Genomic DNA, 15,351 nt, shown 5'->3' with positions numbered 1-15,351 from the left:
AGTGTCATGACAACCCGTAAACCTCCGAATTTTGGCTCAGTCATACCGCCGTTTTTTAAATCAGGGACGCTTGTAAAACCAAAGAGCTTTTAAACATAGACTGGCAAGATCAAAGACCTCTGGTGTTAGTTACCTCATAGCAACAGTAAAAGATGGGGCTTAACGACAGGCGCAAGCATCAAAAGATAAAGGTAAAGTGGGAGTACGGCAGTTCACTCGGAATGCCGTTGCAAGGCGGATGTACCTTAAAAGTAACGAAAAATAAATCGGCGCAGACAACAACCAGTGCAACCAGTCACATCATCGCCGCGATCAAGTCGCGAGCCACTGACGCCGGGCCAGCAGCGGCCAGGAGCAAAGAGGAAGACGAAGTGGCGCCAGCATGCGACCGCCGGAGCGGTGCCGGCGTCCCCCCTGACGTTTCGGTGCGGGCAGCGCAGCCGCGGCGCCGCCATGGCGAAGGTGCGCGACGAAGACGCCAAGAATGCGGGCAAAGTGGTCTCCGAGCCCAACATGACGTATGTCCAGGAGAATCCCGAGCTGCGGGCGCTCATCGACACTGTGAGTAAGACGCGGCCCCAGGAAGGCGACAGCAACAATGGCCTGCTGCTTGGCCAGTACGAGACAGTGTTCCCCGACTTCAAACGGTCTCTGCAGAGGTGAGCCAGTTCCACGTTAAGCGCGTACAGCTCGTGTCTTGCGCAGGAGGTGGAACTGTTGTGGTCGACAGATACCTGTCGCGTGGCTTTGCAGTAGGTGGTATGCCCACCATGACGTATATAAGATAACAGTGGCCTTGAAAGCTCACAATGCACATGAAAGTCACACAGGTTCTTCGCCGCGTAGCCACAACGCTTCGTATACGAATTCATTCTGTACACTCGCCGTCAAAAGTAAATGGAATGCGACTTTGTTAAAAAAAAATTTTAATTTGTTTAAATACAAAGCATAATGGTCCATGTTTGTTGGTGCACAGTGAAATTCGCAAAATCACAATTAGGCTGCACATATGTATTCAAGGACGCATGAATTGGGGGGAGCAATGATTAAATGTTTTCGTTAATATAGCCTTCCATTTACTTTTCACGGCACCTGTACATTGTCTCCATGCACGGTTTCCTGTATTTCGACGCTTGACGCTCTGTAACTCAGCTAGTGCCGCCACCAAAATAGCTGGCATATCATTCGCGATACATTGCTAAGCAGAAGTTACGGTTAGTGGCCTTAGAAGTGCTGGAAAGCCTCCTGGGGCTCGCTGTAGCCTTGTTTATAAAGACGCTTCAGGCTCCTTTCTCGTACACGCGACGGGCAGACTCAAGTATTCGTAACCACGCCCCCTGTTTTTACTGTGATGAACGCGTTTTGTGTGATACGAACACGTAGAAAGCGTAACTTGTTTAACCAAGGACACGTAGAAAGGTGCATAGGCATTGACTTTCGCGTCCCACTTGATGAGCGCAAATGAGCAAAAGTTCGTTTGTTCGTGTCCCGTCCACTCAGTTGTTTATAAACACCGCAGCACAGCAGCGCTTCCAATGCATCAAGAACTAAAGCTTGCTCCTGAGGTAAAATAAACAAGCACGGGGACATCCAGCGCCCGAACAGGGTCTCCACTACTTCTGAATTTTGTTGTCTGCCACTGTAAACATACTTCCAAAAGCTGCAATGCCGGATAAATTTTACCATCTGCTATAGCTTTCAGTTCCGAATAAAAGGGGAAGCTCGTCGCCATGCAGTAGGCACAGTTCCTGTATTCAAGTTTCAAAGTGATTACGTCGAGTCAAAATGGACTAACCACTTTGATTTGGCATAATCAAGTGTGTTACTCCACCTGTCGTAGCCTGTGCTTACTAACATGTTAAACATACAGTAGCGCTTTGTGTATTCTTTATAGTTCCTTAAAAAATTCTGAGGTGCTTGGTCCTCGGACGCTAACAAAGGTAGCCGGACAAACGGCGTTCACACGATATCATCCTTTCATGTTCGTCACATACGGAGGCGGTGTTGCGAAACGAGCAGCTACCAATGTCATCGTAGATCGTTCACTCGTATAGTACCGCGTCCTGACGCAGTCGAAGAAATTGTGTTTTTTGCAACGAATTTCAATCGGATCATGCCGTATTGACCCGTCGAACAAATAGCATGTGCGATTTTCATGCCGTGCATTCCAGGCTCCTTCGCAAAATGCACTTCTCTGCGCTTGGGGGCCAGGGGCGTATTTCGAGTGTTGCCATGTATACGTGTTCCAAAGTACGGCACAACTTTTGACGCTTTCCTGTTTCCACGCGCAGACTTCCTTCTACACTGAGGCGGACGCCAGGCGATCGTTCTTTGGACCTGGACGACGTGAACGAAGTGAAGATTGGCATCGAGAAGAGGTTTGAAGAAGAGACCATTGACAACGACCGCGGTTTCACACGCAAAATTGACGGCGAGCAGCGGAGACGATTTGCCGAGAACCAGTGTAAAAAATCCTCCTTCCAGGTTAGTGCATCTCTGACTTTTTTCATCTGTGTGTGTGCTCGTGTGCGTGCGCGTGCGTGCGTGCGCGCGTACAGTCTTTGCCAAATGTAACCCGGCACAGGTGGTTTGTTTCTTAGCCGCGTAGCGAAGCACTCATGGCAGCCCTTAAGCTCTGATTCTGTGTGAAGAAAGGTGAGACCTTGTCCTTGCATTAGGGCACCGTTCGGTCTTTAGGGCTGCTGTAAATGATCCATTATACGTTTGAGAAGCAAGAACCTGTTGCTCGGTTACTTTTGGCAAAGGGGGTACATGCGGGCGGGCGTGCGTGCGTGCAAAATATGGGCTGTAACATGAAAGTTAATGGCGGAACTCCATTGTTTAATGTGATGCCCAGATTGATACTCGAATGATGCCGACGCACTGGTCGCAAAACCTCGTTTCCTTTTTGTTACTGTAGCACCAGCCAGCGCCGGCACTAATCACGCCGTACACGTCGCAGGGTTAACATTTCTTCTGGAAGAAGTTATTATCAACAACACCATCGGCGTTGCCCCGAAACTTAGCCGAAAAGCCGAAGAGAAGGCCTCTTGGACTCGTTATTTTCTTCAGTTGCTTAGGTCATGCTGTATGTTCCGAAGAAACTTTGTCCCTAGATTTCTGGCTGACAAATGATCGCGAAAAGGGAAGGTGTCCAAAGAAACTGCTACATTGATAAACGCTAGAAGTATATAGGCAGCACACAGCGTTGCACACAAAATTTGGATCGTTCAAAGAAATGCAGTGTGATCAAGCCTTGTTCAGCGGGTTTTTTTTTTTTTTTTGCAACTATAAACAGAGACGTTATTAGTTCAATCAGTTTAGGGCGGTCCCGCAAGATGATGAAGATATTGAATGAAAAGTTACCTCATTGAGGAATCGAACCATGGCCTCCGGAGTGCGAGACGAGCACGCTAACCACTCCGCCACGCCCGCTCGATAAGTTACTCATTAGCTTCCACTCAAGCGAAGCCATATACGGCTACAAAAGAAAGCTATACAATATTTGCAGAAGCCTTCTAGTTGCAGAAAGAATATTCCTTCCAAATAAGACATGTGTTCATCATACCGAAGAAGCTTGGAAGAGCAGTGTATACATCTGATCGCGGTGCATTTCATATATTAGGTTTACTGATTTTTAACACGCTTCTCCAGCGTTTTAGCCCCGTTTAGTGACTCACGTATTCACGGACGCCGCACGAGCCAACGTAAACAAATCTTGCACCAGCTTTACTTTACAATGAGTAGAGGCCGAAGAGATTTTAAAGTTCAGTTCTACACGTCCTGGCGCGTCGAGAAACTGCACGAACCTGTGTACAGCACTTCGATGTTTCCGTCACTCTTGCCATTCGGATGCAATACCCGATATTTTCACAATTATGTTTAGTCCTCCTCCATTCCGCTTATACGCCGCTTTTACAACGCTGTTGTCAGAGCGTAGCGCCTTCCTAGTTTTTGGGCTCTCATAAAGAAAACGTTCCGGGGTAAGTAGCTACGAGATGAGAAAAAGCTCTCACTTGATATCATTGGTTTTCTGCCGCTGCAGCTTGCTGTTGTGATGGTGGGTAGCCCGAGCATCAGCCACAAATATTAGCTAGCCTTTCGCATAGTTGTAAGGCATAGCACCTGTCGCACCACCACGTGTAAAGGTCCAGAGGAAGGCGGTGGCGAGGCTGCCCAGCAACCATGAAACAAAGGTTGAGCCTAACGGAGTTCGTGAAAGTGGAGGGAATGCGCCGATCTTAAACTTTGAAGGAAGTACCCTCGTTCGCAATGAGCGTACGCTAAAAGCCGATCTATGATCATTCTGCAACCGAACATTTAACGAAATAACAAAAAAAATGTTTTTGCTTCAATGTGCCACTACTGGAGCTAGCTCACTTTCGAAAATATTGGCGCGTATGATTGCCGTACATTCTACCCAGATGCGTGTATCGCAGACTTTTGCGGCTGCCATTTTATTTGTCCATCCGTTTGTCTGCCACCATGCATGTGCAGTACATCGGGTGCCTTCTTGCAAGTGTATGTTAAATGTTGATGCTTTTCCTTTGTCAACATCATCCTCATCATTTTGTTGTGTTTTAATGCCCACCTTTCAGCGATTGTAATCGCGCACCATAAGAGCGATGAACGCTCCCTCGTCTTCGCCCGTTCCAGTTGTGCCGTCTGCTGCACCATCGCATGTAGTACCTAAGGCGCCTCCCAACCAAGCACTTCGTAGGAAGAACGTGTAGCAGCCATTTGAATGTGTGGCGGCGTGAGTAGTAGAGTAGAAGGAACCCTATTTTATTAACTGCTTCATAATAAGCATGTGAGCCCCCTCTGGTGGACCCCCAATTCCGGGGCCTCTTAAGTGGCAGCCACCCACAGCGGGAAGGAGGTAGGTATACCAGGACGCTGCGACGACAATAGCATCCACGAGGAGCTTAGAGAGGACTAAGAGACAGGCACAAAGTCTGAAAGTTCTTAATGGATAAACTGCTATCATTTTCAGCGTGATATTGCGTGGAATCACTTGAACAGTCTCGTTGCTTAGGTTCACGGAGATGAACACTGATGAAGAAAGAATGCATTTCGTGAGCCCTTCATTTCCGTTGCCCGAGCAGGCTGACGTAAACGACAGCTGCCAGTAGAGCAGCGTTTATGAAACGTGGTGTAAACAATTGTGCGATTTGTTGCCCCTTCAGTGACGATTCATTGCGTACAGCGCGTACGGGAGCAGCAGTAAAGTATTTCAGAGCTTCCGAATGGCGTTGCTGTTTGTGTAAAATTTAAGCATTTTTTTGCTTCAACTGCGAAGTTTCTGTACAAGCTGTATAGCATTTCTTTATAGCCGTGTGGCTGCGCTTCGGTGGATGCTAATGACTAATTACTGGTAGCACCGTGGAAGCACCTGTGGCGAGCTTCTCGCAGAACGTGGGGCAATGTTCGCCAACCCCTCGAGGTTGAAAACTTCTTTGGCGGCCCCGCGTCCCTTGTTGACTCTTGGTGCATTGCTCGAAGTGGTTCGAGGTGGCTGCGCGACATGGGCGCAAGACGCGCAGTCCGCAGCCAATGTGCGAACGCGTCTTCCCACTGTGGTGCAGGACAACACGAGCATGCCGGGGACGGGCGCATCGCTGCCTCCACTGCATCTGGGCACGTTCCGGCGGGTGAAGATGTCCAAGAAGCGCACCATCCAGGGCAAGACCACCATCAACCGTACCACGACGCGCAAGGAAGAAGAGCGCAGCATGACCTCGCCCACGGGCGAGGTCGACTGCCGCCGAAATGTGGACGAGTCCGGCACAACGGCCGAGAACACCGAGACGCACGAGGAGGAGCTAGTCGAGACGTACGACGACGACGACACTCCGCTCTGAGTGGTCGGCCTGTGAATGTGGCGGACGCGACACCTGGCAGGCGGATCCGGTCTGCACGGCGCGACGTATGAAAATTCACTAGCACGCGGACTGGTTCTTGCGCCTGAGTCAGGGGGTTAGGAGCGCGTCTTTGGAGGTCTTGTTCAGGGATCGACGACTTTTTCTTCAAGTAAAATAAGACACTGGGTGAGCGAACGCTTGTTATTGGAAGCGTGCATGGCATGATTGTGTGCCTGATCAGGAGCGACTTTGTTCAGCTAAGTGGTGAGAGCCTTTGTCGGGACAATATTTCGAAACAAGGAGCAAAGCGTTGAAGCATTCTTTTAGTCTGCTTCGTGAACCAAGGTATGTAGACGCAAAGAGAAAGAATCCTCTTCATCGACCCAGGCATCGCAGACAACTTCCCATACGTACCTTCCCTCACACGCTGTTCTCGGGACTTCTCTAACAGCGCTTTACATATGCAAAGGCATCTTCTGAGCCGATGCGGTGGAAACGCAGCAACTGAGTAACATTAAAACCAATTTCTGCGAAAAATTTCTGGAATGCTTCGCTAGCAGAACGACTCACGCCAAAAGGTAAAGCTTTATCCAGCCTTATCTTCAGTGTGGGGCCCATTGTTAAGCGCAAAAGGAAAATGCAACATGGCACTCAAATAGGGCAAAACGCCACAAAAGATCTAACAACTTTTTCATTTCTCTCTATAGGCTTAAATGACTGAGAGAAGAATGAATTCCTCAGTAGTATTCCTCTGCATGGACTTGATAGCGTGTAGCCATCGCGACCTTTTGTCTGGCCGGCTGACAATTTGTAGTCCATTGACAGTGGTCACGTGACTGGCGGGGCCCAACGTACAAGTGATTACACGCTACAGTTGAACTGCTTCTTTCTTACAACGTGGCGGCAACATGGCAGAGTTCTTGATGTGACCAATGTTATTTATACGTAGAACAAACATATCCAGTTTAAATAGCCTTTACCTAATCGAATCAAGTGGTTTGTTTGTACCCTGTGATGTTGTTAAAAACATGACGATAAAGCAGGACTTCGAACATACGTACCCTGCGATGAGGAATGGCTACCACAGCGTAGCACAGAGTTCATGGTGACTGAATTGTATTTCCCGCGACGACGCAACCATGCCAACGAAAAAAGAACAACGAACACGAGCTAAAACTGCATTTTCATCTCCTATTGAGGCGATCAGATTGAAACATGCCAGACATTTTGATCATCATCCTGACAACGCGTACTGCAGGGCAAAGGCCTCTCCCATGTCTCTGCAATTAACCCTGTCATTTGCCAGCTGCGAGCACCGTATCCCCGCAAACAATCTCATCTGCCCACCTAACTTTCTACCGCCCCCTGCTACGCTTGCCTTCTCTTGGAATCCACTCCGTCCCCCTTAAGGACCAGCGATTATCTTGCCTTCGCATTACATACCCCGGCCAAGCCCATTTCTTTCTCTTGATTTTGACTAAGATGTCATTAACCCGCGTTTGTTCCCTCACCCACTCTGCCCGCCTGCGTTCTCTTATTATAATGTGGCCCATTATACTGTGGCTCATTTACTTATGGCATGGACAGTACGCGCTGAAATCAACGTTTGCGACTCTCTCTCTGTGCTGTCTCGCTCAGGTCACTGCACTGGTTCAGCTAAAACTTTGCACAGGCCAGCGCACTCAGCAAATTGGTCAGATTGAAGCGCCTTTATTAGCGGGCGCCGCTGGCAGTGTCGCAGATGAGCTGCGAGATACCGATGTTCTTGACGTAGCGTCCCCTGAGCCGTTCAGGCGAGTTGCATGGCGGCGTGGTCCAGTTATCCGGAATCTGATTCAGAAAACGCGCTTGGCAGTCGCAGTCCAGGGGGTTGCCTGCAGGGAACGAGAACCGCGTCAGTACAAGGGCGTAATTACAGAACGAGCGTTCCCGGATAACGGCGCCAAAATAAAATTCTCTTCAAAGTGTCTGCATGGTGGTCAGGACACCAGAGAGAGGAAATAGTCCATTCTTTCCAAGTACCCTGCCTCAGACAAGATGTGCAGTACTTGCAGAGTTTTTGGTCCTCGTTATGAATGCTGCAACGGGAGATTCAGCACAATTTCGACATCGAACGCGTGTTGTTGACCGCCGGAACTCAGCGGGGTGTCTGAGCGAGGTCTCCGAACTACGCGACATAGTTAGGCATGCAGCGGAGTCCTCAAAACCGCTGCTGAGGACTCTGTCTGAGCGTCTACTGTTGCATAACTTTTTTGGCAGATGGCGATGAAATCGCAACGATTTCTTCGCTTTCTGTGTGTTTGCTGAAGCTTCTCTGTGAGCAGGCAACAGCTCCGTTCGGCAGCGTTTTATTTGTACCAGCTCGTCATGACTGCTCGGTGCATCGCTTAAAATTGCGCCGCTCCTACCGATGGAAGCTTGTTACTAGTTCTTAGCATATACGGAACATGCGTTACGAGAGCAACAGTGAAGTAATAATTGCTCAGAACTAAGAGCTTGTGAAGTTGTGCTCGCGTCATCAGAGAGGCCTATAATAGACCGCGGCAAAAGATTCTAGATGGTATTGCATTGTTCTGGTGCTTGGCTGCGCTTAGTGATGACAAAGACGAAACGAAACAAGCAACAGAGCAATTCGTTATCAACTAGCCAGCGCCAGGTCCAGTTGTTGTCTCGTTTCGTCCTTCTCACCACTCAGTGCAGTCAAGCAACAGAGCCCGTAATAGTGTACGAGGCCATGTTAGAATTTTTTTAAGAGTCCATGTGGCTCCAGGCATAGACTCGTGACAATTTCTAACATTCCCTGTGATTTCAACGGAATCAACAGTGCCTTACTGATTGTTGAGGTGTGGGCATTCCTTACAAAATGGTAAAAATAACATTTTTCCTTGAGCGTCTGCAGCCACATGACACTGTGAAAATACCTTTCAGAATACAACCTGCGTCAAAGCCACCGGTCGCTAACTGGACTGGAAGTTTCCTTCATCCTAAATTAGCCTTGTTAGGGGGCTGTCCATAGGTTCAAAAGAGATTATAAATTTAACTGCTGTCAATACTGCTCAGAAATAAATAGCCTCATCGAGGTATTTCCCCATTGCCCGCGGCCGTGAAAAGTGGCTTCGCCGCGTGCCGTATTTGTTAGTGGACGTGTGGGGTTGTTAGTGTGGGGTTGTTAGTGTGGGGCGCCCTCTCCGAACGTTATTTCTTGGTATCCCAATCATCGTTGCCACGGTGATATCATCGAGCACAATTGAGGGTTCTTTTCCGCTATGGACGAATGATGTATTGGATCGAGTGGATAGGGCATTGTTTTCTCTAATCAATGAAAATTATTAAAACTTTTCATTTTCCTTCTGCGTGAAAAAGTGTCGCTATGTGTTGCTGTGGGATCTGAAGCAATCCCCTCGCCGGTTATGTATAGGTTCGGGATTGGACTGCCTCAGGCGGTCATGCGGGCCGAATATAGAGGGGGCATCTGGAAAATGCGCCACGTATGGCCATGTATGCAACATCAGGGTAAGGCAAATCCAGTAATGACAGCTAATCACTGTTATGTTGAAGGTAAGCTCCCCGGCCGTTCACTCAATTAAAAGTAGCTGCAATCTCCTCGTTATTGCAGGCTAAGAAGCGTATTTTTGCGGAGTGTTTTCCAGGCAGTACTCTGTGTGGCTAATTTTCTCGCAGCTGTTAACCCTTCTACAATAATACAGGACTGCTCCTTGATTTAATGGGCAAGATTCTGTATACGTACAATTGTTTACAATAGAGGCTAAAATTGGTCAAAACGAACTATCGCAGGCAGGCCATAAGATGCAGCGCCGGAGAAAACGCGCACATGTGCCATCGCTTCAGAGGCAACAACAACAGAATATGTTGGTTTGGTTTGGTTTGGTTTGGTTTATAGGGGTTTAACGTCCTAAAGCAACTCAGGCTATGAGGGACGCCGTAGTGAAGGGCTCCGGAAATTTCGACCACCTGGGGTTGTTTAACGCGCACTGACATCGCACAGTACACGGGCCTCTAGAATTTCGCCTTCATCGAAATTCAGCCGCCGCGGCCGGGATCGAACCCGCGTCTTTTGGGTCAGCAGCCGAGCGCCGTAACCACTGAGCCACCACGGCGGGATAACAGAAAATGTGACGGGAGCTATGGCGAGTGTAATTCAATATGTGTAGCCTGTAAGGACTCTTACCAGGGTTGGAAAGCGCAAACTGGCTTGCTGGCTTGCTGCAACTTCTGGCAACTTCTGGCATTCTGGCTTGCTGCAACTTCTGGGATAACACTTAATTTCAACGTTTTCTTTGAAATTGATTAAAGAGCATGAATGTGGGCCAACTGTATGTGAATAGTTTTATCCAGAACACAGCTTGATAGCACCTAGTCAGCTTGTTACGTACTGGAATTTTGTCTTCGTTGTGGTATACAGGGTGTTTCACCTAAGACTACACAATTTTTAAATACAGCCTTTTTGAGTTAAAAGCGCGCTTTTTTCGTTATAACATTGTCAGCAGGGTAGTACATCAGCATACAAGACATGCTTACTGGCAGGTTGGTTAACTAATGTTGAATAGTTAACTTTTTAACTTTTACTGTAAGTCTCCTTATTTACTGAGTGTCGTGTAGTCCACCAGAGCTAATATCTATATCTGTTTTTAGGATTTCGAAAACGCGACTACCCTCGGCGCTGTGACCCGACAAATTTTGGCTACATCGTGTCAAATTACACGATCTTTCGAGAAGCTAGCAGGCAAGGCAACCTCTCCAGTGCACACAACTCGCCGAAATAGCCAAAATTTCTTCAGCTACAGCGCCGAGGGTAACCGCGTTTTCGGAATTCCAAAAACTTATATGGATATCACTTATGGTGGGCTAGGTGCCTCTCAATACTTAAGGAGCCTAACAGGAGTAGTTAGAAAGTTAACTATTCAGTATTAGTTAGCCATCTTGCTAGTCAGCACGTCTTAGCTGTATTCTGATGTACTACGCCGCTGACAATGCTATGCCGAGAAAAACGCTCTTCTAACTCAAAAAGCCTGTTTTTTTAAAATTGTGTAAAGTCTTAGGTGAGACACCCTTTATTTGCGATACACACTTCTAAACAACATCAGCAATTAGCTGCTCGCACTTTTCCCAATAATTGAGCGAGATCTATTGAGCTTGCTTTTGCCCGGATCTGGGCTCACTATTATGTACTACATAATGTGCCCACAGAGAGCTACTCTCATTGAAGAAGGGGCGGAAAGATGGGTACCACCAGGACCTATGCACCAGTGAACAAGTATACGGTGGTGCCTCAGTCTCGTGCCAGCGCCTCGGCAAGCGGACTCGTCTTCGTCGCAGCGCTTAAGAATATAAGTTTCCTTGCCAAAGTGTCGGCCCCAGATTAATGGTATACCATGCTTGTCTAGTTCGAAATCAATAGCGCTGATTGTAATAAAGAACGCGATCAACTCGCAAAGACCAGAGACAGGTGCTCGTCGCGCACTGTTCGGGCATTTAGTTAAGGCTGCAGACAAAGGCTCGAATTGCTCCCTGTTATAGAAGGCTCGTTGGTTACTGCGAGCTGTTCTGCTATGTGTATGCACGGTGCACCTGTTATGAAACCTCACTGTATTTAATAATGCGATAAAAGGTGCGAGTTGATAATACATGATTCTAGGCATGCACTGCTTCAAAGAGTTGAAACGCCGTTTGTTGAAGGAACACGCGTACTTTGAGGTGTGTTCCTTTAGCCAACAGTGCATCGTCTCTTAAAAACAGCGCATTTCTATTCTTACAGTCGCCCTAGTAGATTGCGACTAAAAGAAGGTGTGACGCGGCGCTCGGCTCACCTTCCAAGTGAGCCGTGACGTTAGGGTGCTGTGTGAGCAGAGGGGCGAAGCTCTCGTGGTTGAAGTGCGTGATGTTGTTCTGCTGAAGGTTAAGCACCGACAGGCGGGGTGCATCGGCTGTCAGGTCCGCCGGCAAGGATGTCAGGTTAGCGTTCCTGCACAAGAAACCGTGATTGCCATATGCGGGATTATATTTATCCGAGCACGCATGCTGTAAAGGATGCTGCAGTGGACCTTCATTCATTCATTCATTCATTCATTCATTCATTCATTCATTCATTCATTCATTCATTCATTCATTCATTCATTCATTCATTTACACATATTGAAGCTTCGCGCATGAGGCCGTAGGGCTATTTCGCTACATTCAAATGACAGTAGGCGAAGTTCCCTTCGTTTTCGCCCTTTTCTCCTTTTGCACCGAGTTTTCCAAGACCTCGCCCTCAGCTGCGCAATACAGTTTTACAGATTAGCCCCCAGTGAGGCAGCTTCAGGCTACGCTAAAAGATTGTTTCAATATAGCGTCTATATATAATCACATGTTCTGTTGCATTGCTTTCCTCTAACTAATGCTTGAGTACAGGCCCGCATTGGAAAAGGTCAGTAAGGTTCACGTTGGATTCAGTCGTGTTCGATCGAATTCCTCTCACGACGCACTTGCAAATTAAATTCGCACGTTAGAGAAGCAAGTGCGTCGTGGAGCCATACGCACATTAACCGCAAAAGAGTGGCACATACTGGGATGCAGACTTCTCAAATGGTGAGCATTGGGTTTCAGCAAAACCGAAGCTGTGACACTGACTCTCGACATACGTCGTACCTCGTTCTACTACAAAAAACAAGCACGCATACGCATCAATCCCGTTTTAAACGTAGTTTGTTTGGACACTCTGATTCGGAGAAGCTTCACATCTTATTGACAGCTGCGTAATGCTAATAAGGCACACTGCTCCTTATCCGACATAAATGCCAAATTCTGAGGACGCGCAGCACTTGAACTGAAATTCTGGACTGACAGTCATATTGAACTGGTAGTAATACTTCCTTTTCATCCAGCCTTTAATTCCCCAATGTTCAGAATGATGTAAAATATTACTTCAAAGCAAAGTGGAAGCCATTTACCTACTTTGCAATTATGGGAACGTGTTGAAGTATACTGGATTTGCAATCAAGCGATTATGTTTTAAATGCAAAGAAGAAACGCATGTGTTCTTTCCGTTCGCACGGCTTGCTCGCGCTGCTTTTTGCTTTACTCACGCAATTATTCCCGCTTTTTTTTTTTGCTCAGGGTACCATTAAACCGAATATCAAATATAAACTCATACACTGAGAACGCGAAGGGCAGTAAAATGAACCTAATGGCCTCATGCTTCTTTTTTTTTTGCGCTACACTTTTGCTTTAAGCAGCAACCGCTGTCGCTTCGCACCTGAGTGTCAACGAAGCGAGCTTCGAAGCTGGCCGCGGTAGCATCGTCCTTTGGAAAGTGTTCAGGTTGCTGTTCTCGACGAGGACCGCCTCGAGGTTGTCCAAGCTGTGCAGCCAGTCTGGATCCACGCCCGAGATCGTCGAGTTGGTGACTCGGACGCGCTTTAGACTCTTGGGAAGCTGGTTGAAACCACTGGACAGGTTTATGTAGTGCATATTGTCGAGGACGAGATCTTCAAGCTTGTCCAGAGGGGCAAGCAACGACCAGGAGTGGGGCACCGTGCTGCCATCGCTGAAGGTGACCTTTTTGAGCCACGAAGTGACGCCGCTGAACGGGTGGCCGCTGTCAGACGGGGGAGTCTCTCCGTGCACCCGGACGTTGCTGAACTTAACGGACGAGGCCATGGTTCCATCGAGCGCTCTCACCGGCAGGTAGTCGAGATTGCTGTCTTTGAGAACGAAGTCTACCCTCGAGTAACGGTCGGGCGAGAAATCGCGGCTGAGGTACCTGTCGAAGTCGGCATGGCTCGTGAATCGGGAGCAAATGTACCTGGTGCGCGGGCTCCCAGTCTCCACGCAGGTCGGAGTTGCGGCGGCGAGGCGGGCGAGCAGAGCCCACAGGACCAACCGTCTCAGTGCCAGCATAGTTGCCGTCCGTGTGCGAGCAGCAGCAAGGCGTGTGTTTACTGTGCCGCCTCCGCAGTGCAAGTGCTGAATGCCTGCCCTTCATAGCCGACTCCTGAAAAAGCTGGCGATATCGCGCGTTGGAAGAGACCCAGCGAGGGACCTCGGCGGGGATACTTTCGCTACGCGGAAAGAGAGCCGACACCCTGTGATAGCAGAGATCATCTTGCTGCTCCGGAGTCGCCGCTCAGTTCTCTTCTTGTGCCGTCTGAAAGTGACCGTGTTGAAGGTCGCCTGCCACTCAAGGTCTTTTACAGCGTCTGCGCCAGCAGGGACGCAAGCCTTTATGTTATCGGGATACCACCATGCACATAGCTGTTGCCATGCGACAGCAAGTGAATAAATGCCTTGCACAGTAACTGCGTGGCTCATTTAGTATGGCTTCGTTTTCTAGCGCAGCCTTTTCTGAAGACTGGAAGGCTGTGAACTTTATGTTGAACTTTATGAAATGGTAGAGGACAAAATGTATCACAAAAACGCTAATGGCTGATTACAGTTTCAGTAAATGTGCCTGGATAAAGCTTCTTCGCTGCCTATTAACTCACCTGCAAGTTAAGCGTATTTTTAGTAACACATATATAACAACTGGAGAGAAAATTTAGAAGTGTAGTTGCACAACACTTATTTTCATCCCATCTTACATATGCAGGTGGGAGGCATATCGGTGTGGTCGCAGGGGCGAATGCTGTCTGTCTCTAAATTTAACGCGTTATTGCCTAGGCTGCAAAAACCTCATTTCGTTTCCAGATCTACTGGCCCGCATAAATATTTCCTGCTAAGACACTGCGCAAATAAATAAATAAATAAATAAATAAAGCTAGAATACGCATCATCAATATGGGACCCCGCACAACCCACTTTAATCGATGCTATAAAATCTGTTCAGAATCGGTCAGCTCGCTTCATCCTTTAATTATTCTCGCACGGCTAGTGTTTCTTTAATGAAAACTATACTTGGTCTGAGCCGCCGCGGTGGCTCTGTGGTTATGGTGCTCGGCTGCTGACCCGAAAGACGCGGGTTCGATCCCGGCCGCGGCGGTTGAATTTCTTTGGAGGAGAAATTCTAGAGGCCCGCGTACTGTGCGATGTCAGTGCACGTTCCGGAGCCCTCCACTACGGCGTCTCTCATAGCCTTAGTCGCTTTGGGACGTTAAACCCCATAAACCAACCAACCTATACTTGGTCTGACTAATCTCGCAGTTCGGAGAAATATTTCACGCCTCAGTCTTTTCCACAGCCTTTTTTTCATAACGAGACACAAAACAGGAATTTTTTTCTTCTATACCATCACACGTGTCATCACGCGTTGATCATCCGCATAAATTTTCTATCCCAACTTGTAAAACGAATGTGCTTTTTAATTCTTTCATACCGAAGACTAGCACTGAGTGGAACCACCTTCCACCCCATATCGCCTGCATTGAAGACGCGTCATCTTTCAAGCCACTTATCACCAAGCATATCATCGAACAAGCGTCTGCATCATGATTTCTTGCCTTTTGCCTGTACTTTTTACTGTGAATTTTTTTCTTTTTTCCCCCATTGCCTCTAT

At 48.0% G+C, this 15,351-nt stretch overlaps 2 protein-coding genes across 2 annotated transcripts; one reads left to right on the top strand and one right to left on the bottom strand.

Annotated features, from left to right (window-relative positions):
* Nucleotides 1-453: 453 nt before the first annotated feature.
* LOC149352947 (uncharacterized) lies at nt 454-5,861 on the top strand. Its single transcript, XM_089577258.1, has 3 exons — nt 454-659; nt 2,292-2,484; nt 5,586-5,861. The coding sequence occupies exons 1-3, from the start codon at nt 454-456 to the stop codon at nt 5,859-5,861; spliced, it is 675 nt and encodes a 224-aa protein (XP_089433384.1).
* A 1,690-nt stretch (nt 5,862-7,551) lies between these two features.
* LOC149352946 (uncharacterized) lies at nt 7,552-13,897 on the bottom strand. Its single transcript, XM_089577257.1, has 3 exons — nt 13,117-13,897; nt 11,690-11,844; nt 7,552-7,735 (listed from the first exon to the last, which is right to left on the bottom strand). Exons 1-3 carry the CDS (start codon nt 13,758-13,760, stop codon nt 7,575-7,577), a joined length of 960 nt encoding a protein of 319 aa, XP_089433383.1. The 5' UTR covers nt 13,761-13,897; the 3' UTR covers nt 7,552-7,574.
* Nucleotides 13,898-15,351: the final 1,454 nt, after the last annotated feature.

This window comes from Amblyomma mixtum, chromosome 3 (genome assembly GCF_055824585.1).
Source record: "Amblyomma mixtum isolate Tamu chromosome 3, ASM5582458v1, whole genome shotgun sequence".
Taxonomy (NCBI): domain Eukaryota; kingdom Metazoa; phylum Arthropoda; class Arachnida; order Ixodida; family Ixodidae; genus Amblyomma; species Amblyomma mixtum.
This window is presented reverse-complemented; position numbering and strand designations above follow the sequence as displayed.

Coding starts and splice junctions, on each gene's coding strand:
- LOC149352946 (XM_089577257.1), bottom strand. CDS start 13,760: ATGCTGGCACTGAGACGGTTGGTCCTGTGGGCTCTGCTCGCCCGCCTC. Junction 11,845..13,116: donor CTCGCTTCGTTGACACTCAG/GTGCGAAGCGAC, acceptor TTTCTTGTGCAG/GAACGCTAACCTGACATCCT. Junction 7,736..11,689: donor CGTCACGGCTCACTTGGAAG/GTGAGCCGAGCG, acceptor CGTTCCCTGCAG/GCAACCCCCTGGACTGCGAC.
- LOC149352947 (XM_089577258.1), top strand. CDS start 454: ATGGCGAAGGTGCGCGACGAAGACGCCAAGAATGCGGGCAAAGTGGTC. Junction 660..2,291: donor TTCAAACGGTCTCTGCAGAG/GTGAGCCAGTTC, acceptor TTCCACGCGCAG/ACTTCCTTCTACACTGAGGC. Junction 2,485..5,585: donor GTAAAAAATCCTCCTTCCAG/GTTAGTGCATCT, acceptor ACTGTGGTGCAG/GACAACACGAGCATGCCGGG.